The sequence below is a fragment of the Helianthus annuus genome, chromosome 10 (assembly GCF_002127325.2).
Source record: "Helianthus annuus cultivar XRQ/B chromosome 10, HanXRQr2.0-SUNRISE, whole genome shotgun sequence".
NCBI lineage: Eukaryota > Viridiplantae > Streptophyta > Magnoliopsida > Asterales > Asteraceae > Helianthus > Helianthus annuus.
Genome location: NC_035442.2, coordinates 11,618,484 through 11,644,640, shown reverse-complemented (window position 1 = coordinate 11,644,640; position 26,157 = coordinate 11,618,484). Strand labels below are relative to the sequence as shown.

The 26,157-nt window shown below is 37.8% G+C and overlaps 4 protein-coding genes across 9 annotated transcripts; 1 reads left to right on the top strand and 3 right to left on the bottom strand.

Annotated features, from left to right (window-relative positions):
- Nucleotides 1–337: 337 nt before the first annotated feature.
- On the bottom strand, nt 338–4,787 carry LOC110883988 (pentatricopeptide repeat-containing protein At2g36980, mitochondrial). Of its 2 annotated transcripts, XM_022131656.2 has the most exons (4): nt 2,209–4,787; nt 1,766–2,135; nt 947–1,109; nt 338–824 (listed from the first exon to the last, which is right to left on the bottom strand). In XM_022131656.2, exon 1 carries the CDS (start codon nt 4,607–4,609, stop codon nt 2,759–2,761), a length of 1,851 nt encoding a protein of 616 aa, XP_021987348.1. In that variant the 5' UTR covers nt 4,610–4,787; the 3' UTR covers nt 338–824; nt 947–1,109; nt 1,766–2,135; nt 2,209–2,758. The 2 variants fall into 2 exon arrangements, with proteins under 2 accessions (XP_021987348.1, XP_021987347.1); XM_022131655.2 differs by lacking the exon at nt 947–1,109.
- A 1,509-nt stretch (nt 4,788–6,296) lies between these two features.
- LOC110883989 (H/ACA ribonucleoprotein complex subunit 3-like protein) lies at nt 6,297–9,131 on the bottom strand. Its single transcript, XM_022131657.2, has 4 exons — nt 8,984–9,131; nt 8,565–8,632; nt 6,639–6,681; nt 6,297–6,542 (listed from the first exon to the last, which is right to left on the bottom strand). Exons 2-4 carry the CDS (start codon nt 8,616–8,618, stop codon nt 6,445–6,447), a joined length of 195 nt encoding a protein of 64 aa, XP_021987349.1. The 5' UTR covers nt 8,619–8,632; nt 8,984–9,131; the 3' UTR covers nt 6,297–6,444.
- A 1,376-nt stretch (nt 9,132–10,507) lies between these two features.
- Nucleotides 10,508–14,376, top strand: LOC110883990 (uncharacterized protein At1g03900). The gene is made up of 3 exons (XM_022131658.2): nt 10,508–11,217; nt 12,566–12,895; nt 13,853–14,376. Exons 1-3 carry the CDS (start codon nt 10,726–10,728, stop codon nt 13,925–13,927), a joined length of 897 nt encoding a protein of 298 aa, XP_021987350.1. The 5' UTR covers nt 10,508–10,725; the 3' UTR covers nt 13,928–14,376.
- A 2,296-nt stretch (nt 14,377–16,672) lies between these two features.
- Nucleotides 16,673–25,847, bottom strand: LOC110883991 (protein CHROMATIN REMODELING 8). 5 transcript variants are annotated; one of them, XR_004870537.1, is made up of 11 exons: nt 25,525–25,847; nt 23,703–23,850; nt 23,046–23,561; nt 22,576–22,972; nt 21,035–21,896; nt 19,739–20,348; nt 19,168–19,614; nt 18,008–18,697; nt 17,173–17,662; nt 16,921–17,090; nt 16,673–16,787 (listed from the first exon to the last, which is right to left on the bottom strand). XR_004870537.1 is itself a non-coding variant. In XM_022131660.2 (9 exons), the coding sequence occupies exons 2-8, from the start codon at nt 23,793–23,795 to the stop codon at nt 18,044–18,046; spliced, it is 3,579 nt and encodes a 1,192-aa protein (XP_021987352.1). In that variant the 5' UTR covers nt 23,796–23,850; nt 25,525–25,847; the 3' UTR covers nt 16,673–17,662; nt 18,008–18,043. The 5 variants fall into 5 exon arrangements, 3 of the variants coding, with proteins under 3 accessions (XP_021987352.1, XP_021987351.1, XP_021987353.1); XR_002560834.2 differs by having other exon boundaries at nt 16,673–17,090; XM_022131660.2 differs by having other exon boundaries at nt 16,673–17,662.
- Nucleotides 25,848–26,157: the final 310 nt, after the last annotated feature.

Here is a 26,157-nt window from a genome sequence, read left to right as displayed (position 1 = left end):
CCTACTTAAAATTACGAATTTACCCTCAGTTTAAAATTAGGAATTTGCCCTCACTTAAAAATTACAATTTTGCCCCCACTCAAAATTTGTAGTCTTGCCATCATTTTATTTTTATTTTTGTTTTTCTTTTTTTGCAAAACTATAGTAGTTTTTATTTTACTTGATTGACTCAGTTTAACTTTTGTGTAAAGCAGGTGTCTAGCACTCGCTCATTGGTTCTGACAAATTACTATTTTACCACCAACTCAAAATTATAGGTTTGCCATCATTTTAGTTTTTTTTTTAGCAAAACTATGATAGTGTTTTGGTTTAATTGGTTGACTCGGTGTATTTTTTGTTGAGATCGTGTTATAAATAGTATATACAAGTAACTAAAATACATGTATACATGTTATGAAACTAAGAAATATTCGGCTTAGCACCCCGCGTACATCCAACTAGTTCAATACATAATTCTATACAAGCGATGACTTGTAACCACTTTTCTCATAACTAGAGGACGGACTAGACGATCACATAACTTGACGAGACCAGTGGTTGGAACTATTCGTTTAAGTTGGCGGGATATGACCCCAACATGTTACACTAGCAACCGGTGGTTGAACCAGAACTTCAAAAATATTTAATTCTATTGTCTCATTTAAGGGTACTTTTTTTCAGCCAACTAACCATTTGGTATCAACCACCCATACCAAAACACACAAACTAGGCAACAGGCAAACGGTTCAGTATTTAGGAGCCGGGTTTTGGGTTGGTAGTAAGCCGAAACGCTTCTTCAACAAAACCCTTTGCCTTGCAGAACTTATCATCCGACGAAAAACGTGCTGCAAAACAAATAATGTCGTGTGGACATTTGATAGATTTAGTATTCTTTTATATGTTGTATTTAGAAGTAAAACAAGTAAACATCAGAAAAAGGCTGAAAGAAAAGTGGGATACAACTTACCAAATTCGACCCATTGACAATCTTTGCAATTTGGGTTAAAACGGTAATTAGAAAACGCTACATGAAGTGTAAGTCCAAATGGGACTGAGCAGTTACTGTCTTGTTTTTAAATTGCGCGATGCGCTCTGATGGTTTGGTCCAAAAATCTGATGCGCGATGCGCGCTTTATAAAAAAAATAAAAAATTAATTGTACATAAAAACTTATAAAAACAAACTTAAAGTAAAACAAATGACGTAACAAGAAGATATGCATTGTGCTTATTGGTTCAAATCAAGCATACTAAGATATTATTATTGAAAAAAACGAGCCCAGTTCATAAAATCTGGAAAAAAAAAACATAAGAAACAATCTTCGTTAAGTCAGGGGTAGTTCTGTCTTTTTTGTTAACTTAAAGGGCAATTCGATCTTTTGAATACTTTGTACATTATGATACTTGTACATAAAGTGGAGACCGAATTGCCCTTTAAGTTAACAAAAAAGACGGAAATACCCGACTTAACGGAGAAAAATGGATGGAGTTAACGAGCCGGATGAAAATGGCAAGATTTCAAACATTTTGGATTCAGATGCGGAAAAACAAACCTTTAGACAAAAGTCGCAAAGCTGACCAAAACTCGGGACGAAAAATGGCATTTATTCTAAACTTTTTTAATAAACTGATTTAGGACATTTTATGCAGAAAACAAACGCTATTTTTTAAAAAATTTTGCACGTTTGACCCGTTAGAGATAAATCGTAAGTAACCCGGATCGACCCATTTATAAGTAAATGAATCGATATCGGGACCTCTATATTCAACTGACCCATAATGACATACCAGTTTCTTCAGAAAGATTCTGCTCACGAGATGCTTGTTTCATCCATCTCTTCTCAGGAAAAGGTCGTCTTTTTTTCCTATTTGAATCTTTAGATTTTTCTCCGTCGTCGTTTTCTAAGACTGCGGTGGGTTCTAAGTCTTTATAAAGGACGTGTTGGTGCTTCAAGTCTTGGTTAGGAATCTGGATCTAACAGCTTTGTTGTAGGACGAGCTTTTGCAGCCTCCGATATTAACTTAGCAGAAGAAAAATCATTGACTTTATTGACTTCTTCAGTTGCATTAGATGGGCCCGCTTCCTCAATGCGACGTTCATATCCTTTAGGTTATGAAACGGAGTTAGAATTCCTTTCCTAACCAACTCATCTCTTTCCTGAACAAAAAGTCGAAATAAACTACTTTTCGTGTTTACTAAAGTAAATATAATACCAATGTGGAGGACTCACTGTTTCAACGAATCCAGCAGAGGCTGCGTTTAAAACAGCATCGAAATCACCATCGTCACTAAAGGCTACTGTTTTATGTCGCTTCGATTTCTTACCTGTTTTTGGAACTTCTTTCTGCTTCCGCTTGTGATTTGGTTCTTCTTTAACAAGATACTTCAAGATGCTTTCCTGTTTACCAACTTTCGATCCATTTCCGTGACTTGCAACTTGTTTCTCGAGTTGAGCCTTTGTCCTCTTTAGGCTTTCCAATCGGTCGGTTGCTAGAGCATGTTGAAGAGTTAAGTCATTAGAAGCCTGCAGAATGCTTTCTTTTCCATCTGACGGTTCACTTTCATCATTGTTATTGTGTGCTCGTTCTTCGGTTCTTGAAATGTTTTTCACGTCTTCTTCGATTGTAGATGCAACAGCATCTCTTTCAACGTTTACAGCTCTTAATCTATTAAGAACATCTGTTGGGCTGGCGGATGACGGTTCAATGGCTTAACGATAAAAAGGTCGATATGTAGAGACGCAGCTCGCTTTTGGGACCTAAAAGTCTGTAGCGCTGTGATCATGGATTCTTCAATTGGTATTCAAGCAAGTATATAATAGAAGAGATTTCTTCCTTGTATTCACATAGACTACTACCAGCAACAAAAGCCGACACCTTGTTTTTAACTTCGATCCAGCTACAACCAGGCGTCTTCTTCACCCCATAATCAGCCATCTGTTTTCTAACCAACTCCGCTTCTTTCCACTTTTCACTCGCACAATACAAATTTGAAAGAACCACATAACTCATTTCACATTCAGGTTCCAACATACTCAACTCACCCACCAACTCGGTCCCCATCAATACGTCACCATGTGCATAACACGCTCCAAAAACAGCTTCACTCGACCGCCCAATCATGCCATGTGTCCTATATCTATTAGCCATCTCCCGCGCTTCTTCCAAGTACCCTCCTCGAGCAAGCATATCCACCACGCATGCCACATGGTCTGTTTCCGGAACAATCCCGTGAACCCGACTCATTGATTTGAAAAGCGTCCAGCCTTTGTCGATAAGCCCTAAATGGCTACAAGTCATTAGCAGGCTTATAAAGGTCACTTTATCCGCTTTCAAACCCGACGCTAACATTTCTTCATAAATCTTTAGGGCTTTTTCGCCCCAACCATGAAGACCGTAGGCAATCAACATCGTGTTCCATGAAACCAAATCTTTCTCACTAATGTCATCGAACGCTTGCTTTGAACCGCGAACGTCTCCACATTTTGCGTACATGTTAACCAACCCGTTTCCTACATAAGCATAACCATGAAAACCGTGGACTATTGCAAGACTGTGGATCATCTTACCATGCCCTAGTGTTGCCATGACCGAACACGCATGTAAAACTGTTCCAAGTGAAAAATCATCCGGCCGGAGGCTGCTTTTTGACATATTTACAAAATAACCTACTGCTTCCTCAGCATTTCCATTTCTAACATAGCCTGTCATCATTGAAGTCCATGAAACAACATTCTTTTCAGGGGCTTGCTGAAACGCGATAACTGCTTTGTGGGTATCTCCGATTTTCATTTGAGCATCGATTATCGCATTCCAAGAAACTTGGGTTAGCGTCTTCATCGACTCAAACATCTTCACTGCATCAGCAGGACTACCGATTTGTGCATAGAAGCTTAGAATCGAGTTGCTAGCCTCAACTGCAGAACTCCAGCCGTTCTTAACAATGCAAGCGTGAACCATGCAACCGACACAATATTGTTGTGATTCAGCAGAAGCGTTCATGAGTGCACTGTACGTCCACTGATCTTGGTCACACGATTCTGCCATCATCTTCTTGAACAAATCAACACAAGTATCAACGTTACCATGTCGAGCATGACCGGCAATCATAGTATTCCACGCAATGTTCACCTTATTTGGCATGGAATCAAAAACCGTTTGCGCAACCTGAAACTCATTAGTGTGAACATACGCAAACAACAACGAACACCACGAGACGTGGTTTCTGAACTCAATCTCTTCAAACACTTTATGAGCACTACAAGGGCTGAAACACTTGGCATACATATCAATCAGTGCATTATTCACCGGAACTGAAGAGCAGTAACCCGCAGAAACAACCAAAGCATGGATACTTTGTCCATAACGGAGCTTACACGAGCCTGCGCACGCACTTAAAGTTGCGGTAAATGAGTAATGATCAGGTTTGGTGTTGCTAACTCCTGTCATTTCGTGAAACAGTAACAGAGCATCTTGGTAAAGATCTAGATGGGTATAACAAGTGAGCATTGTGTTCCAAACAACTGTGTCTCTGTGGGGCATTTCATCGAACAGTTTCCGGGCATGTGTAACTCTCCCTGATTTTGCAAGCGCTGCAATCTTGGATGTTGTATGTACCAAATATGATCCCATGTAATAAATATGCTACAAGATCGATCAAGACCCATTAACATCCCATGTAATCTTGAATGTGAATCATAGATTGAAGGTACTGTTGCTTTGGGTTTTTCGGTTCGTGCGTATGTTAGGTTATGTCGTTGAGATTTTTGAATTGAGTGAGTTCAATTTGCTGATGCCTTGAAGTGAAGTTAGGGTTTTAAAAGAACCAAAACTTTAGTCGTTTGACGGAAAGTTCGTTTATGTTCGTTGAACAAACGAACATTAACAGAAAATTCTGTTCAATTAGTTAAATGAACGAATACGGAGTCTTGTTCGTTCAATTGTGTTCGTGAACGTTTAGTAACGTGTTCGTGAACATTCGTTCATTTGCGTTTGTTTATGTTAGTTTGTGTTTTAATTAAAGATTTTTGTACTTTTATATGTTTTATCCATACTTTTTATATTTTTTATTAATTTTATTACCCTAACTGTTAAACTAGGAAACCTTATTTTCACCTCGTTTATGCACTATCCTCCTTTCCTTTTTCATTATTTACATCGACGAATACGATCGACATCCGTTCCACAATTAGGGCTTCAAGTTCTAGTGCTACTATCTGGGCCATCCACCTTTAGCCACGTTGTGTTCGCCAAATTTATTTGTGTTCCTTTGTGTTCGTGAACCGTTCGTGAACATGCTTAATTCCTTAATGAACATAAAATCTCGTTCGTTAAGTATTCATGAACCGTTCGTGAACACATTTATTTCCTTAACAAAGAAGGCCTTGTTTGTGTTCATTCGGTTCGTTTACAGCCCTACTTGAAGTAGTGTACTAGTATTTAGTGTAGGTTTGTATGTATGTGAGGTTATGTAGTATACAATCTGATTATATCGATCTCCACTTGACAATAATGTCTATACACCTATTCAAAAGGAAACCTAATAAATCTGAGATTTTCTAAAATGTTACATTGGCTAATTTGGAAATTGCTACATAGGAAAATTATTAGAACCCAAATGTTTTTAGCATATGTTGACATACGAAACTTAAAGGTATACAAAGCACATGTTTGTAGAGCTAGGGTTTACAGAACGGAATGAGGCGTTTGATTTTAATGTTGCGTTGTCGGATCATGACAAGTATGTGAAACGAGAGTGAGAAGGATGATATATAAGAATATATCAGAAATATTAATTGTTAAAATAATCTTTAATGAAAGCTAAACAAACAAACTTGATTGATCAATATAAAACTTTATACAAGTGACTACTTTTCTCATAACCAGATCATCCACACAATTGATTTTATACAAGTGACTACTTTTCTCATAACTAGATATCATCCACACAATTGATTACATAACTTGTTGAATTAGTAAACTAGACCAGCGTTTAGACTGGCCGGATATGACACCAAGATGTTAGACGTTAAACTAGCGACCGGTGGTTGAATCAAAATTTTAGAAGATTATAAAACATAAACCTTCAAATATCTCAATAATATAAAACTATTAGTGTAACAAAGTAGGAGTAAACGTTGTCATCTAATTAAAAAAACTAAATCCATACCGAATCAGACACTTGGTTTGTTTATCTATATTATTATATTTTGCCTAAACTTTTAGTTTGAATATTGCATTGTAAGAGCTCATTGATTCATCATTGTATTAATAAAAATAAATTATCATTTTTCCTAATTAATTCATCATTAGGCACAAACAAACACAAATGACTGTTCATAAAATAGAAAAAGATAGATAACAAACCATTCTCATTTAAACTAAGTTCACAATACTTGGTACACAAATAACCATTTAATATCAACCACCCGTACTGACACACAAACTATAGGCAAAGGACAAGCAATTCAGTATTTAGGACCCGGTTTTTGGGTTGGCAGTAAGCCGAAACGCTTCTTCAACAAAACTCTTTGCCTCGAGAACTTATCATCTGGTGAAAAACGAGCTGCAAAATAACAAAACACGTCAAAATCAAAAAAAGCTAGAAGGAAAACGTGTCAAACGAATCAAAAGTTGTACGTGTATTTTAATGCACACGTACCAGGATGAGCAGACTGTGTGGCCAATCCAAGTGGTGATTCTTTCTGCACACCAATAAAGTAAACAATATTATCGATTAACTGCTTAGATCACTGTTATGAATCAAACATGGATCAATAACAGCTGTCTCTAAAAGTGACAAGGCTTTAATATACATGACATATAAAAGTACAAACAAGAAGACTTTGGTTTAATAAAGTGTAAGGCACTCCAAGGCGTTATGGTTCCAAAAACTGAGGCGCAAGGTGTGCGTCTCACACGTCTATTTACAACCAAACAAGCTTTAAAAACAATCAGATGTTACTATTCTGTTTTACGTATCGACCTATTTATCAAGTAAAACTTTCATAATGGTTTCTTCCATTTGGTTGTTTTCACATAAAACCTCCTACAAACCCTACATTGGCTTATTTGACCCAAAACAACATGAAACCTGGCTTTTTTGCATTTTCCTGAGCGCCTCAGGCACGTTTTTTTAAACTAAGGGGTTGTTTGGCAACTTCTGAATGGTTAAGTGCTGAACCAGTAAGAGGTCTGAACCATTAAGTGATGAACCAGTAAAAGGTCTGCACCATTAAGAGTCAGTATAATGCTTAACCGTTCAGAGGCAAATGTCTGAATCATTCAGACATCTGCTCGCGCAACAAACATTCTGAACCATTAAGTGTTGAACCAGTAAGAGGTCTGAACCATTAAGAGCCCCGGTAAGTAGGGCTGCAAACGAACCAAACGTTCGGTGAACAGTTCGTGAACTGTTCGGCGGGAAGTTCGTTTGTGTCTGTTCGTTTATCAAACAAACGAACACAAACAATAAATTTCGTTCATTTAGTTTAATGAACAAACATGAACAAAGGTCGTGTTCGTTCGTTTATGTTCGTGAACGTTCGGTAACGTGTTCGTTTGTGTTCAATAGTTCATTAGTGTTTTCAGTTTTTATATCTATTTAAATACTTCAAAATTCCGACAAATTAAATATCTAATAAGTGTCAGTGTATTATATATTCTAATCATGAACGATTGTTTGTGTTCGTTTGTTTCCATTTGTGTTCATGAACATTAGTTTGTGCTCATTGGTGTTCATCAACTTTCGTTTTCTGTTCGTTGCCTAAAATTAACAAACAAACACAAACGAACACGAACAATTTCATTTCCTTAACAAACAAACACGAACATAAAATCTCGTTCGATAAGTGTTCGTGAACAGTCATAGCTGTCGATAGCGAATAGCGACAAATAGCGACAAGGCATGGCTAGGCTACGTAGCGAATAGCGACAAATAGCGACGGCTATTTTATAAATAGCGATTACACTAGAAAAATAATTTTGAAAATTTTTATATGTATATTACATCAAAATACCCTTGTATATATGCTATTTTACATGTATATTTAACAAAAACCTATAAATCTAGCTATTTTATAGCTATAACCCTTTATAACATTAAAAAAAATTAAAAAAATTTAAAAAAAAAATAATAACTGTCGCTAAATTCGATAGTCATCGCTATGAACCAAATAGCGACAGTAGGTCGCGTCGCTATAAACCGCGCTATAGCGACCGCTATGGTCGCAATTAACAACTATGTGAACGGTTCACGAACACATATATTTCTTAACAAACGAACACGAACAAGGCCTTGTTCGTGTTCGTTCGGTTCGTTTGCAGCCCTACCGGTAAGAGGTCTGAACCATCAAGTATGGTTTAAGGATGCATATACTGATTCAGATCAACAGAAAGACAATGTTTAAATGCATAATCACAAGGGTCACCAAATAATAAAACAAGATCCTATAATCACCACCAAACTCTAGCCAAAAAATAACAACTTTAAATGAGAAGCATAAGAATGCAATACATAGAACAAACTATTACATGCAATCAGTTAATTAGCAACATTTTATCTACAAAAACACCTTAAAAAACTAACCTTGGTGGTGTAAACCTTGTCACCATTTTCATTTATGTAAAACTGAAGATACATCTTTGTTCAGTTTCCTGCAAAACCCACAAACATATAATAAAAACATCAATAAATTTCATCCAAACAAACAAAACCCAAAAGTTAATACAACAAATTCCTCCCCAACCCCCAAAAACTGTAAAAATCTTATCAATTTTAAACTAGAAAAGGCCCCAAACTTCTAACTTTTGTACAGTTAACATCAAGAATCTTACTTTAACACCAATTTGAGTAAATTTTTTAACCGAGTATGCAGAAACTGTTGGTTTTTCATCTATGTTAGAAATAAACAACTCTATGTACTGAAAAGCTGAATCAAAACTTAATAAATAGCAATACAAGCCGTTAAATGCTAGCAAAATTTAATCAAAAGAATGAGAATGAACCTTGATTGGCCGGAGGAGATGGATACAAGCCTGAGAAATAGGTTCCGGTTGTAGACGGCAAATAATATTCTAGGGTTTTGTTTTAGGGTTTTAGGGCTTTATAGTATCCAATTGCAGCAAGAATGTGATAATATATTTGTGTGCACAATGGGTCCTAAAGTTTGTATTAATTGCATTATCGTTCCCTGGACTTTAGAAAATATCGATGAAGCGTAACTTTTTGATATAAAGTAGTTATAAATTATAATGGTTTTTTTATGGTATTACCCTTAATTAGGTTAATGGGTTTGGGGGTTATGGTTGGGACATAATTCGTCACATTCTTGTTTGATCCATCATGATTTACATGGATTAAACCATGACAATCATGATCCTCTTTTTCATTTTTCAAAAAATCATTTACTTTGTCTTTAGATAAAGATAAATTAAAACATGAGTTATCATTTTAGTCTCTGTGGTTTGGGTCATTTTTCCAGTTTAGTCTAAATGTTTTATTTTTCGAATATGGGTCCAAAAAGGTTTCACCATTACCATTTTAGTTCAATGAGTTAACTTCATCCATTATTTTTGTTAATGGGAAGGGCAATTCGGTCATTTTATATGGCGGAATTACCCTTCTAGTTAACAGAATTACATATAAAATGACCGAACTGCTCTTCTCATTAACAGAAAAAATGGATGAAGTTAACCCAGTGGACTAAAATGGCAACGATGAAACTTTTTTGGACCCACATGCAAAAAATGAAACTTTTGCACTAAACGACAAAATGACCCAAACCACATGGACTAAAATGACATTTAAGTCTTAAAATATATAAGGAGCTAGTGGTTTGGGTCATGACCACACCTTTAGGGTACTGGTTTTTTATGGTGGATTAGAGGTGGGTGACGTGACACTAACGTGGAGGATCATAAGGGTCACGAGTAGGGGTGTTCAAAAAACTCGTGGCTCGCAGCTCGTTCCAAACTCGCTCAAAAAAAGTTCGAAGAAAGCTCGGCTCGAAATTGGCTCGGTTGTTAACGAGCCGATCTTGAGCTTGGTCTGACTCGGCTCGTGAGCTGGCTCGATAAGGTTTATATTCATCATTTTTTTTGTCTCACATCGCTTAGAAAACCAAAACTAAGAGAGTATTTCCTCTATAAAAGAAGGTAAAGATAATGTACAAAGTGATTTAACTATTTATACTTGCATATTTAGTCATATGGTTAAATTAAATGACAATTATGGCCCTTAGCCTATCAAGAAATTTTTTTAAGTAGTAAATATTGCGGTTTTCTTGTTAGTTCCAGCTAGATCGAGCCGAGCCGAGCTAGCTCGAATTCTAATTAAGTCGAGCTCGAACCTCAAATCTTAGCTCGATTTGAAATTTAAGATCGAGCCGACCTCGAGCTGGGTTTAGCTCAACTCAACTCATTTACAGCTCTAGTCACAAGGGTTATGACCACACCCTATATCCTTGTTCCAAACAGGTCACGGGCCAAAAAAAATTAATAATAATAAAAAACGCCTCGTCTTGCCGGTTATTCTTATCCAACTAAAACCACACGCAGTTGACACTTGAAACCCACGTCTCCCCCACTCGCACTGATCATTACATACCATCCCATTCTTCAACCCTACGCTGTTGCAGTTACAGATTCAACTCCATAATCAATCACAATCACTTCAATCTCAAGAAATCGGCTACTTGATTTCCATATCACATTCATCAATCACTCACACCACCACCACCACCACAACAATGTCATTCGAGCTAGAAGAAGAAGAAGATTCCTTCGAGCACACGCTACTAGTAGTCCGCGAAGTCTCCGTCTTCAAAATACCACCGCGATCCACCAGCGGCGGTTACAAGTGCGGCGAGTGGCTCCAATCGGACAAGATCTGGTCCGGCAGGCTCCGCGTCATTTCCTGCAACAACCGTTGCGAGATCCGGTTAGAAGATCCGAATTCCGGCGATTTGTTCGCTGCTTGTTTCGTTAATCCTGGCCAGAGAGAGACCGCGGTTGAACCGGTGCTTGATTCGTCCAGATATTTTGTGTTGAAGATCGAAGATGGAACCGGAAAACACGCGTTCGTAGGGCTAGGGTTTACGGAACGGAATGAGGCGTTTGATTTCAATGTTGCGTTGTCGGATCATGAGAAGTATGTGAAACGAGAGAGTGAGAAGGATGATAGTGGAGCTAGTGATGAGAGTTGCATTAATATTCATCCTGCTGTTAATCATAGATTGAAGGTATTGTTGCTTACAGTACATTAGATTATCTAGCTCAGATTTTAAGTTAGTGATTATAATTTGCTGATGCCTTAAAGTAGTGTTTAGTGTAGGTTAGAAAGTGATAATTGAAATGGATTTAGAGCGCATTTAAGTCGAAATGTTAAGCAATTGTGATTATTTGAATAGATGAAAGTTATATAGTTTGATATAGTGATTAGAGGTCCACTTAGATTTTGATTGAAGAGAGAGATTGAGAAGGATCATGGTGAATCGAGCGATGAGAGTCATCATGCTTACAGTATTTTCGCTGTATGCACGTTAGGTTGACTAGTTGAGGTTTTTAAAATTAGTGACTGCACTTTGTTGATGCCTTTGCGGTGTGCGTATATGATGTGTATATGTGTGGGCGCTCGGAGGGCAAAAGTGAAATTGCACTAATTTTATCGTTATTTTTTACTAATTTTGTGAATATAACGTTAACGCTATGTTCCTGAGTTTCATTAAATGAGAGAAAAGAAAAGATTTGGAAGGAAATAATTTTTAGTTGTGTTCCAAAGTTTCATTAAAGGAGAGAAAAGAAGAGAAAATGAGAGATTTTTTTGTCTAAAATTAAGCTTTCCAATTTGGAAAGAAACTGAAAGAAAAGAAAAGAAAATGAGAGAATCTTTTCTTTTCTCTCTTTAAGTTAATTCGGGAACACACTCTAAAAGCGGCGGACGGTTAATCATGCATCATGTGGTGGCATTGATAGCCGGAAGACATAGTGATACATGCACTAATCGGCCTTTGTTCCGGTTGCTGAGTGTCATGTGCCTTATGTCCAAGGCTTGATGCAAACCTACTATCGAGTTGGGGGTCTCACTGGAAGCAGCCTCTCTATTCCAACGGGGTAGGGGTAAGGCTGTCTACATCTTACCCTCCTCAGACCCTATTTTAGCTTTGCTATTGGTTGGATTTACTGAGAGTATGGTGATGATGATGATGATTTTGCTGATGCCTTAGAAGTAGTATTTAGTGTACATCAGAAAGTGACAATTGAAATGGATTCAGAGCTCATTTAACGCAAAATATTAAGCAATCGTGATTAGTTAATCGTATGGCATGAATATTATATAGTCTGTTACTCTGTTATAGTGATTAGGTCCACTTAGATTTGATTGACCATGCTGATTGCTGAGCATTGTTGGAGGTTAATAACTGATCTGTGGTTGATCTTAATTTTGCTGGAAGTTGGATAATAACTGTTTGGTGGCACTACAGAAATTAGGTTCTTGAGATCACATGGGCAATGATTTGAGTTTAATTCACATAATGCTTTGTTATTCTTATGTCATAAATGGCTAATTTTAAGTGTTACTAATTATAGGAAGGTGAAACAATTAGGATTACTGTAAAAAACAAACCTACTAGTGGAGCTGGGATGCTTTCGACTGCCGGATTGTCTGGTGGCGGTGCTTCTGGAACCGAGAAGGTCAAGCCATTAAGCCTCGCTCCTCCACCCGCTAAAACTAGACCTTCTGGAGCCGATAAAGTTAAGCCGCTAAGCCTTGCTCCTCCACCTGCCACCACCGGAAAGATTAGGTCTCTTATCCCACCACCTCCCAATGATCCTGCTGCTGTTCGGATGACTGCTGCAAATCATAAGGAAACTTCAAGGAATTCTACAGATGCTTTTAGTGATCTCTCTCAGCTTGAGGTATCTTTATCTTTTAATCTTCTGTCCTATGTTATTTAAACCTTAATTTCAGCTTTGGTGTCACTTGTACGCACATTTCATCTTTTATCGTTTGAAAGTCCCTGAAAATCTATTTTTCAGGTATACAACTAAAACTCTGTTTCTGGCTCGAGCTCGAGCTCGAAGTTAAACGAGCCAGCTAGGCTCATCTCGTCTATTCTTAACGAGCTGAAATTTGAGCTCAAGCAGTAAAAAGCTCGAACTAGCTTGTTTAAATTAAATTAGTATTTAATATTTAAGTAAAAACTAATATTAGGTTAATTTCTAGTTTGCTCATGACCGTATTATGTGGGATTATTTATGAATGGAATTGGGTTATAATTTTTGAACATTAAAATTTGGGTTTAACTTAAACGAGACAGCGAGTGAGCTTACCTTGGCCCGAGCTCGAGTCGTTTTTGAACCGAGCAAGCTCGGCTCGTTTATAAAGAGGTGATTACGTGCGAGCTGTTTTTGAGCGAGCCACGAGCTTTTTGGACAACTCTAGTTTTTGAGCTCTATATTGCTCGAGCTCGGTTCAGGCTCAACTCGTTTATTAATTATTATTGTCCGTATATATCTATATGATTAGTTATCTATATTTATAGTTTTATATATAGCATAACATATATTTGTTAGTTAATTTTTATCATAATTATATATAAAAATATTTTTTTATGTAATTCTATGTTTATTATATTAAATAAAAACTATTATATTTGTGTAAATTTTAAACTCGTTCAGGCTTGCAAGCCTAGTGAAGCTCTGAATATGAAGCTTGGGCTTTGGCCCATTAATTAAGAGCTTCAATTTAGGTTCAAGCTCGTTTAAAGTTAATACTTTGCTTGATTTGAGCTTTTAACGAGCCAATCTTGAGTTATTATGTGTTAGAAGCGAACAAATTCATAGGGTTTTTGACACGTGCTACGTTTATTGCAGAGGGATCTTCCTTCCAAAAGTGGTTCAGGATCAAGCCAAAGTAAAACTACCGCAGCTGGATGGGCAGCATTTTGACTGTCTCGGGTCAGGTGTGATGATACTCGGTAATCTTTTCTTCTGTCTCCATAATAATAATATTACTATCAGACTACAAAGGGAATGCTCACAAGTTCATGTGTTTATCATATGCGTTGATGACCTGAAACGTGAAATGTAGAATATGGAATGTATGTTAAAGAGATCTTAGAGTCGTGGGTAAATCAAAAAAATTCAATCTCGTTTCGTTACATCAAACTAGCATCATGCTATTTGTGTAACGACTATCTATACAATGTGCACCTGTGGGTGTTGCGCCAACTTGGGTCTGATGTACGCATCCTGGCCTTGCATTTCTGTAAGTGGATTTATAGATACACAATGTAACAGATGTAACTTGAGATGTATGTGTTGGTATTGACTTGGTATCATCAAGATGCCTTCTGTGCACTGATAAATTGTATTCGAGTTGACGAGAATTACGCTTCTGCTTTTCTTTTATATAAATACCCAACAACTCACATCACCTAGTCTATCTCTCACTTGTTCTAACACAAACAATCTTCTTGACCTAATCGTCTTAAAGCTACCCATTTTGATCTTTGAGTAAAATGCATGGATAGTCCCTGTGGTTTGGTAAAATAACGCCTATAGTCCCCAACTTTTGGAAATTACACCGGTGGTCCCTGTGGTTTGACAGTTTGTTACTCGGATAGTCCCTGAAGTGGATGTCCCTTAGTTTTTACCGTTAACTCCATGTAAAATGACCAAAATACCCTTAATATATTAAATTAAAACACTAAAAAATGACTGGAGTGCATATCCGTACAAGTAAGCATACTATAATCATCAGCATGTTTTATAAGCAACTCCAGAACAATCTACACCCTTCATTTACAAGTCAACCAATCCACCATTTCCACCTTCATGTTCACCACCGCATCTCCACCATGATCAACCACCACCACCTCCTCCTATCCCCACTGTCCTCCGCCGTCGCCTTCCTCCTCAACTCCTTCAACTCCACCTCCATCTCCCTCTACGGCAACGCCACCATCCAATCCACCACTCTTACCCTCACCACCTCCACCGGCATCAACATCTCCGCCACTGTAACTCCTTCCTCCATCCCAGAAAAGGTCGATCAGAGAGAGAGAGAGAGAGAGAGAGAGAGAGAGAGAAATGGTCCCAGAAAAGGTCACTGACCACCACTTGACTCCGCCACTGCAACTCCTCCATCTCCGCCACTGTAACTCACTCACCACCACTGCAACTCCGCCACTGCAACTCCCTCCTCCATCAACATCAGTCGATTAAGGTACATATCGCCTCTTAGGGTTTTGAGTTTTGAGTTGAATTTGTAGATTTAGAACCGATTTAGGGTTTTATTGGTTGGGTTTTGATGATGGTTATTGATGAAGGTGGTGGCATCGATAGGTGCGTTGACGGCGGAGAAAGATGATGATGGTGGTGGTTCAGATGGTGGCTGTGGTGACTGTGGTGGTTCCAATGGTAGCTGTTGGTGGTTGCTGGCTGGTTTGGTCAATTGATTTATTTGTTTTGTTATTTAACAATAGTCTTTTAATGTGTTTTAATTTAATGCCGAGGGCATTTTGGTCATTTTACATGGTGTTAACGGTGAAAACTAACGGACATCCGCTCCAGGGACTATCCGAGTAACAAACTATCAAACCACAGGGCCCACCGGTGTAATTTCCAAAAGTTGGGGACTATAGGTGTTATTTTACCAAACCACAGGGACTATCCGTGCATTTTACTCTTGATCTTTTGTAGATATGTGAATCAACCAACATAACAACGCTGCATCATAATGTGTATTTTCATGTGTCGTAATGTAGGTTTTTGAACCATTATAAACAAGTGCATCAAATCTATAAACAAGTTCCATCGAACATTTTAACCTCGATATTTTAAATTTACTTCGGTTTACAAAAGTTACAGTAGAAGGTGGAATTTTAGTCAGTGGCGGATCTAGGATTTTGACCAAGCGGGAACGTTTTATAAATAGGCGGTAACGAAATCGAAAAAACGTCAAATTTTTCAAAAATTTACACTAAAAACGTCAAAAATTTTCCGACCAAGCGGTAGCGGAGGCTACCCCTTCTCCCTATATATATCCGCCCCTGATTTTAGTAGCGTTTCATGCACGTTTGATTAGTACAAGGCTGCGTCAAATCATTGATAATTGTGTGTTCGCATTAAAACGTATGGGTCAAATGGGTGGCAAATGATTTGCAATTCACATGTTTGTAACGGGTGTATTGAGAACATTATGAGAGTCGCAGTTTGCAAGTCTGAGGCGTTGTTTTAATAGGTTTTGATGCGTATTTGTGTCGAAACTATTCAACGACGGCCACAAGTTTTGAGAATTTATTAAAGGTCAGCGCGTAGAACACTTAATAGACTTGACTGTTTGAAACATTTATAAAGGATAAGTGTGTAAAACGGAAAAGGAATCGGGTAAAACACAAGGTTAACATGTAACACATTTGTTGATGTGCATATGCATGATGACCTGTACAACTTACATGTTTGATTCAATATTTTAATGGCTTTCGATGCTGATGTTTACAATGATGCATCAAACAGAATATGCTATGCGTTTACTTATTCAAGTTTGATGCATATATTCACATTTGTCGATCACTTGAGTTTTAGATTTCTAGTTCATATTCACATTCACATTTATCAATCACTTGAGTTTTAGACTTCTAGTTAACACTCCAAAAATAAAGGAATGATACGCACTATAATCCAGAAAAAGAGAACAAAAATTGATATAAATTATTGAGTAAACTGAAATTTGCGTCCCTGACCTAATCAGGCGGTGTCCTCTTAAGTCCCCCTGTGAGATTTTGGAAGCTTGTGTTCCCCTTGTCTAAAAAGCAACACTAACTCAGTTGACTTTTCTAGTTAAAAGATAACAAATTGGGGGGATAAACGATAATTTCACAATTCTATGAGGACAAAAGAGTCTTTGTACAATTTCTTAGTAAGATTAACAACCTTACCCTGTAATTTTCTTCTTCTTTCTTTGAGTCCCCACAATTACCTCCTCTTTCCCTCTCGTCTCATTTCCTCTTCTCTTCCGGCGACCAAGACCCACCGCCAAAACCCAAACCCACCACAACGGATAATCATTTATAAAAGACAATAGCATGCCAGTAAGAGTTTCCATAACCTAAAATCAAAACTAAATCATTGTTGTCAAGAGTATCGACTCCTAATGGAAAGAATAGCTAATATATTCGTTCGACAATTACCTTATTCGTTCGCCTATGACTCTTTCAACTTGGGCTTTTTTTTCTTTCTAAGTGAGTTTCGCCTATGACTCTTTCAACTTGGGCTTTTTTTTCTTTCTAAGTGAGTTGATCTGGTAAAAGAAATTTTGTCACGACCACCATCGCATCTTGCCGCCGCCACCTCTTCCACGGCCATCCCACCGCCATTGCCCCTTTAATTGTCACCACATCGCCTCCACAACCCCCACCTCCACATACCATTGTCCCCCGTAACCCATTTTCCACCATCGTCACCCCGGCCATATTCATCATCTCTATAACCATCGCCACCACAATCATATCCATCGTCACCGATACCACCATTATCGCTACTAGCCGCCTATCATATCCATCGTCACCGACACCACCATTGTCGCAACCAGTCACCGTAAAAGCGATCTTGCAGGTGCACTCACTTTTTTCTCTAAAGCGACCCATACAAGGCAAACGGCAAACCCATTTTGGCCGGTACCTGTTTTGACCAAAACCAAATTGATATCCTCAAAAAAAACAACCATTTTTTGCCTAAACTCATTTTTATCAGAACACGTTTTAACAAAACGAAGTTCACTTGTTTCAGGTTATTTACAAGTAATACATTTATGATTTCTAAGCAAATTGTATTTTTTATATATTTTATTAACATTGTTTTACTGTTTATAATATTTACCAGGGTTTCATATTTTTTATCGATAAAACGATTGTAACGTGAACAAGTTTCAAAATATAATGTACACTAACCTATTCAGAAGAAACACAAATCTCACAAAGTTTTTCCTAATCCGTGGTAAAAATCGTTAATCATGGTAGTAGTTACCTCCAAAAATTAAACGTTGGGAATCGTTAATCAGTGTTAACGATACTCAGGTTTTAATATCCAGGATGACCCATTCGGGTTTTTCTCTAAAGTAGCAATCTCTTTCAAAAGAGACTTAAATAGAGGCAAATCTTCGGTTGGAATCCTCTCTTTAAAATGCTTCACTATACTAGCAGAATCACTGATTCCATCTCGTTGCTGTAAAAAAGTACAAATTTGACGGATCAAAACCTCGGGTTGCACCCCGCCCAAGTTACGAGTTGACCGGGTCCGACCATTGGAACTCGAACTCGCACCCGCACACAATTGCTGGTCAAGTGCATCACCAACCGCTTGCTCGTGGGTTCCTCTAATCTTAGCAAGTAATTCAGATGACGATAGTGCTTTACCACCCGACGCACCGGCAACAAACCGTTTGTTGTTGGACGACGACCCTTCATCGGTTCGGGTTCTGGTAATCAATTTGGTGTTCACGGTTGACCCAAATTTCCTGGTTACAGACGGTCCAGGTGCGCCTGCGGTTCCAGATTTACCGGTCCATGTCGGGACTGAAATACTTTCTCGGCTTCTAATCATTCTTGACTGACGTAACGCTTCGGCTGCTCGGTGTGCAATTTGAGAAGCTTGTTCGTCAAGCCTCACCTTTTCCTCATCATTAGCATTCATAATTAAATCATGGTTCACCGCACTCTGAAAATTATCAAAAATAAAATATAACCTTTTTTTCAAAATAATCAGACCCAAAAAAATAACAGGAGTAAAGTACACAGATGGTCCCTATGGTTTACCAAAATGTAGGATTTGGTCCCTAGCTTTCCAAAAGTACACGGATGGTCCGTGTGGTTTGCACTTTGTAACGCATTTAGTCCCCAACCAACAAATCTAAGGGTTTTAGCATGTCCAGTTAGGGACTAAATGCGTTACAAAGTGCAAACCACAGGGACCATCCATGTATTTTTTCGCAAAAGTTAGGGACTAAATGCGTTATAAAGTGCAAACCACAGGGACCATCCGTGTACTTTTGGAAAGTTAGGGAACAAATCCAAAATTTTGGTAAACCACAGGGACCATCCTCCGTGTACTTTTACTCTAAATAACGGTAAAAAAACGAACTGTTATCTTTAAATCATCCAATAACTGATTAAAAGGCAAATACTTACATGAATCCCCTGAGCATCAAAAAGACTTTTCAAAATATTTGTTTCCTCGCCGGCCCCTTCGTTGCAATCATCGATTTTTTCTTTTTCTTTCTTCCGGGATGACTTACTAGTGTCTGTTGCAGGATTCTCGTTGTTGACAATTGCTGCTCCATTTAACGTTTGAGTACTTGCATTAGAAGCAACAATATTCACATCTTCAGATAACTGACTGAAAAGATTAGATGTTTCGGTACTGCCGTTATCTCTATCATCACTTAATCTGAAGAGATCTTTCATGTCTCGGGCCTTGAAGAATCTTTTCTGTTGTGGATTTTTTAAGATTTTGTTGGTTAAAAAATGTTTGTATATTTGTCGATGATACACTTTTTCCTCTATTGTTCCACGGGTTATTAGTCTATAAACTGTTACGTCTTTTGTTTGACCAATACGCCATGCACGCTCTCTCGCCTGCGATTAACAATGCAGTGTATAATAAGAAATCATTCAAGCTCAGATGGTTTAGGATTTAATCCAAACCAACAAGTGGTTGTCGAGGTAAATATAGAAGAAAACAAGAGTCAAAGCGTCAAACCTGCATGTCAGTGGACGGATTCCAATCAGGGTCAAAGATGATGACTCTATTGGCACCGGTCAAATTCGTCCCGAGCCCACCAACTTTAGTCGTCAAAATAAATATAAAAATCTCATCAGAATTATTAAATTCGTCCATCAAAGCCATCCTCTGTTTCACCGGTGTCAACCCATCCATCCGTCTATACGTATAACACTCACCGATCAAAAAGTTCTCAAGAATATCAAGCATCTGTTGCGTCTGTGCAAAAAGAAGAACCCTATGACCCTGTTCTTTCCAAACCTTGAGTACCTGTTTAACAACTTTCATTTTCCCGCTTCGTTCTTCGTTTCCGTAATCTGGATTTTGGGCTGCGTGTTCTCTTTCAAGTAAATCGGGATGATTGCAAATTTTACGCATTACGTCGATTCCGTAAAGTGAGTTTCTTTCTCCGTTGAAAATTTGTTCGACTTCTGAGCTGGCAAGGAATGATTGGTACAGAGATCGTTGATCTGATGTAAGACTGCAAAACAATACGTGTTCGGTTTTTGATGGAAGTTGTGCGTTTACATCTGCTTTCATTCTTCTAAGAAGATACGGCAATATTAAGTCACGTAGAACAACTGCACATCTGTATAAATTATTGAATCAGAAGTATAAACCTATAACAATAGATATAAGGACTAGAGGTGGCTACATGGGTGGGTCAAGCAGGTAGGGTAACGGGTCAAAACGGTTGTCTTTTATTTGGTTGACCACTTTATGTTTATTCTTTTTATATATAAGAGTAAAATGCCATTTTTGTCCTTGATGTTTGACCAATTATGCGACTTCGTCCAACGATTTGTTTTTCCGCATCTGGATCCAAAATGTTTGAAATCTTGCCATTTTCATCCAGCTCGTTAACCCCATCCATTTTTCTCCATTAAGTCATGGATATTTCCATCTTTTTTGTTAACTTAAAGGGCAATCAGAGAGTTAATAAAAAAGACCAAATACCCCTGATTGCCCTTTAAGTTAACAAAAAAGACAGAAATACCCATGACTTAACGAGGAAAAATGGATGGAGTTAACGAGCCGGATGAAAATGGCAAGATTTCAAATCTTTTGGATCCAGATGCGGAAAAACAAACCTTTGGACGAAAGTCGCAAAACTGACCAAACCTCAGGGACGAAAATGACATTTAACTCTAAAAATAATCTCAACTTTTGGAATAAAAATGAGTTAATAAAGAATTTTAGGTGTTAAACAGCCAAAAATAGGTTGAAACTTGAAAGTGCCACCTCATTTATTACTTGTAAAAAAAGCATGCTTACCTGTAAGCAGTGGATACTTGCAAAGGTGACGCATTAGCGTAACCACCAACAGAAATCGGAACCGCAAATTCGGCTTCAAATATGGGCAGAACACCCAATTTTCCAGGAAATACAAAATCAAACAACGACCAAAGTTCACTTAACTTGTTCTGAATAGGTGCACCCGTCATTATAATACGATGAACGGTTTGCAACTGTTTGCAAACCAACGTAACTTCCGCATTAGGGTTTCTTATTCTATGTCCTTCATCTAATACCGCATATCCCCATTCAATATCAAGCAGTTTTTCTCCAAGAATCCGTAACTGCTCATACGTGGTAATCAACAAACCAGCTTCGTTTCTCAAAACACGGTTTATTAACGAATCCCATTTCTTGCTTTTTGAATATATTTTTTTTTCTTCTTCTTCTTCTTCACTCTCGGTGGTTTCGTAATCACTCTCATCTGATTTTGCTTGTTTCTTCTTATACGAGGAATCTTGAGCGGAATCATGCAGTATTTCCACATGAAAGTTTGGATACCATTTTTTTGCTTCTCGTTTCCATTGCCGTAAAAGTGTGACGGGACATATGATTATACTCGGTTTATACATTTTACTGAAATGTAGAGCGCCGAGAAATGATAAAACTTGAATGGTTTTTCCGAGGCCCATTTCGTCTCCTATTATTCCACCGGCTCTTTGACAATGAAGCTCCCATAACCACTGTACACCAACCTTTTGATAGTCAAATAGTTGACTGAAAATAGAATCTGGAATGTTTAATCCACCTTCTAGTTTCACAAAACTAGCTTCATCACCTTCTTCTGCTTCTTCATCGATTTCTTGATTATCATCTTCGATACTAGAGCCTCTTGTGTCATCTGCATTCAAGATAAAAGTTATGTTTTTTCAATAATAAACTGTTGAGTAAAATACCATTTTCGTCCTTGAGGTTTGGCCAGTTTTGCGACTTTCGTCCAAAGGTTTGTTTTTTCACATCTAGATCCAAAAGGTTTGAAATCTTGCCATTTTCATCCAGCTCATTAACTCCATCCATTTTTCTTCGTTGAGTCATGGGTATTTCTGTCTTTTTGTTAACTTAAAGGGCAATTTGGTCTTTTTCACTTTATGTACATATTCGGTCTTTTTCACTGTATATACATTATGCTAAATGCTTGTACATAAAGTGAAAAAGACTGAATTGCCCTTTAAATTAACAAAAAAGACAGAAATACCCATGTCTTAACGAAGAAAAATGGATGGAGTTAACGAGCCGGATGAAAATGATAAGATTTCAAACCTTTTGGATCCAGATGCGGAGAAACAAACCTTTGGACAAAAGTCTCAAAACTGGCCAAACCTCAGGGACGAAAATGGCATTTTACTCTAAAACTTTTTAATTAACTGATTTAGGACATTTTTTGCAGAAAACAAACGCTACTTTTTTTTAAGTTTTGCAGGTTTGACCCGTAGAGATAAATCGTAGCCCGAATCAACCCATTTATAAGTAAATGGATCGATATTGGGACCTCTATTTTCAACTGACCCATAACGACATACCCGTTTCTTCAGAAAGATTCTGCTCACGAGATGCTCGTTTCATCCATCTCTTCTCAGGCAAAGGCCGCCCTTTTTTCCTATTTGAATCTTTAGACTTTTCTCCATTGTTTTTCTGAGACTGCGGATTTTTATAAGGGGTTCTAAGTCTTTGAAAAGGACGTGTTGGCGCTTCAAGTCTTGGTAAGGAATCTGGATCTAATAGCTTTGTTGTAGGACGAGCCTTTGCAGCCTCTGATATTAACTTAGCAGTTCTTGATATGCTGGCAGACGAAAAATCATTGACTTTATTGACTTCTTCAGTTGCATTAGATGGGCCTGGTTCCGTAATTCGACGTTCATATCCTTTTAGGTTATGAAACGGAGTTAGAATTCCTTTCCTAACCAACTCATCTCTTTCCTGAACAAAAAGTCGAAATAAACTACTTTTCGTGTTTAGTAAAGTAAATATAATACCAATGTGGAGGACTCACTGTTTCAACGAATCCAGCAGAGGCTGCGTTTAAAACAGCATCGAAATCACCATCGTCACTAAAGGCTACTGTTTTATGTCGCTTCGATTTCTTACCTGTTTTTGGAACTTCTTTCTGCTTCCGCTTGTGAGTTGGTTCTTCTTTAACAAGATATTTCAAGATGCTTTCCTGTTTACCAACTTTAGATCCATTTCCGAGACTTGCAACTTGTTTCTCGAGTTGAGCCTTTGTCCTCTTTAGGCTTTCCAATCGGTCGGTTGCTAGAGCATGTTGAAGGGTTAGATCATTAGAAGCCTGCAGAATGCTTTCTTTTCCATCTAACGGTTCACTCTCATCATCGTTATCGTTTCCTCGTTCTTCGGTTCTTGAAATGTTTTTCACATCTTCGATTGTGGATGCAACAGCATCTATTTCAACGTTTACAGCTCTTAATCTATTGAGAACATCTGTTTGGCTGGCAGATGATGGTTCATTGGTAACTCCCACTTGGCTGCCCTGTTCAGCATGGTTTCTTGCCTATCAATAGATGAAAACTATTGTTACAGAAACCAGTTAAACATTGGCAGCAAGTTAATGTGTAAAGCTTCAAATCATAGTTCTTTGGTTACGCCAACTTATAAGTAAAAAATGCATGAATAAAACAGATGAAATTAACACCTGTTCTAATATATCATGTTCAAGTTCGTCCGGGTTTGCTGATGTAACTCCAAGACTACTTAACAGAGCTCTATCTTCTTCCTCTTCTTTCATTCTGAATCAGCTAATTCACAAGCACCAAGATCCCAATGAACCACCGCCACTGCCACTGCCACAACCACAAATTCGTTACTCCCTATCACTAACTAGCAAAACAAACTAATGTAACACCAAAATCATATAACTTTGAATCAGGCAATATTTTAAAACTGAGGCGCATGCAAGTGAAAACTATAACTAAGCTTGCGTATAGCATTATCCATCTTCTCATTCCTTACAAAATGCTATAACTTGCATGATACTCAAAACTCAAAAACTATGTCTAGTAATTTCACAATGTTAACAATTTCTCGCAGCAATTCAACACATTTTCACTCATTATCTCACTAAATTAACCACTAATATCCTCTAAATCTCATGTATTCTTCATCTAAATCAAAATTTTCTTTCTACAACAATACCTAGGCGGCTAGGCCACAAACATACAACTATGAGTGCTAAATTGATCAGATAGTAGCTACACAAGTAATCAACAAAGCTTGTGTATAATATATTAACATTATCCAGCTTCTCATCGCCTACACCAATCCAACACACATATGATCATTCTCTCACTAAATTAACAACTAACCATAGTTATTAAAGGCACTAGGCGCACTCAAGGCGCATAGGCCTCGCCTGGGGCCTAGGCACAAACTTGGTTTTAAAATGCGCGCATAATGCGTGATGCGCCCGATGCGCTAATGAGAGCGCATCGCAACAGCTGATGCGATGCGTTTACGTGATGCGAGAATATTGCGCGCATTTCGCATAATGCGCTCATCGCATAATGCGCTCTGATGCGCGCAACATTGTTTTTTATGCTTTTTTCCAGATTTTATGAACTGTGTTCGGTTTTTTCCATAATTAACATCTTAGTATGCTTGATTTGAACCAAAAAACACAACTCTTACCTTCTAATTACGTCAGTTGTTTTACTTTAAGTATGTTTTTATAAGTTTTTATGTATAAATAATTTTTAACTATTTTTTTTATAAAGAACGCATCACATACGTGATGCGCTCGCATCACGCATTGCGCATCAGATTTTTGGACTAAACGCATCGGAGCGCATCACGCAATTTAAAACCAAGGGCACAAAGCACAAAAAAAAAGCGAGGGCCTGAGAAAAATAAAGCGCATAATGAAAAAATAAAAAAAAAATATATATATTATGTATTAGAAAAAGAATACTATTCTTCAAATAAAATAAACAAAGTCTATTATGACTTAATATCATCTAATTAGTACCAAAATATTAGTTTATTAGTGTAGAAAAGTAGTTTTCCTTGATTAAAAGTAGAAATTTGGCTAGAATCTTGTCGGAATTTAGCCGGAAACTCTCCGGAATCTAGGAATCTTGCCGGAATGTGCGCATGAACCATCATCTGGAGAGTTAAAGCGCAATTTCCTCGACTTAAAGCGCAACTGCCTCGCCTCGCCTGAAAAATGGGCCTAGGCGCAAGAGGCGATGGCTTTTAACAACTATACAACTAACATCCTCTAAGTGTCATGGGTTCTTCATCTAATTCAAAATTTGTTTTCTACAACATAACATTCAACAGTCAATTTCAGACCTAAATTGTTCAAACACTAACTACACAAGTAATCAAAATTCAAACAGGCATTCTGTCAGTCTAACAACGAGTTTTCTAATGATCGACAGTCTCTATAGAACAATTATAAGAAAAAATAAGAAAATTATAGAAGGAATACAGGATTAATTGGATTTTGTGAGTGTAACCTGAACGATTGTTGTGATATAGAAGATGAAGCGTGTTCTATCTGCTGGTGATGAAATCGAATGAAGAAATTGAGGAATTAAAGAGGAGATATAGATCGTTTAGAGGATTAATCGAATTATAGTGATTAATGGAGAGTAAATTGTGAAGTGATTTGTGTTTTCTGATTTCGTAAAAACCTAACCCTAACTCGATTTGGGTTGGGTTATTAGGGAAGGAGAAGAAGCCACGCGCGACGACGTCGTATTTGAAGATGGGTACCGCTTTGGGTCGGTCTGACACGGAAGACTCGTTACGCTTCGCGCCTTCCATCCACTAGTTCATTAATTTATTAGAGGTTCCATCCAGTAGTTATTATTTGACATTTTTTTAAACTCGTGTAAAAAAATGCTCGAGCTAAAAAGAATATAAGAAAACCAATGACTGTTTTGAATGTGCGAGTTCAAAACATGATTTCGATTTTTGCTGAACCTGTGATCAAGACATGGAGGAATGAAATTGGCTTGCTAGATGGGCCTAGGCTTTGGCATATCGGGTTTTTTTTATATACCCTCTTAAAGGAGTATGAATGGAACCGCTTCCTGTCGGAACCGGTTCAAGTTCCTACCCGGTTTTAGACCATGAATACTGGAACC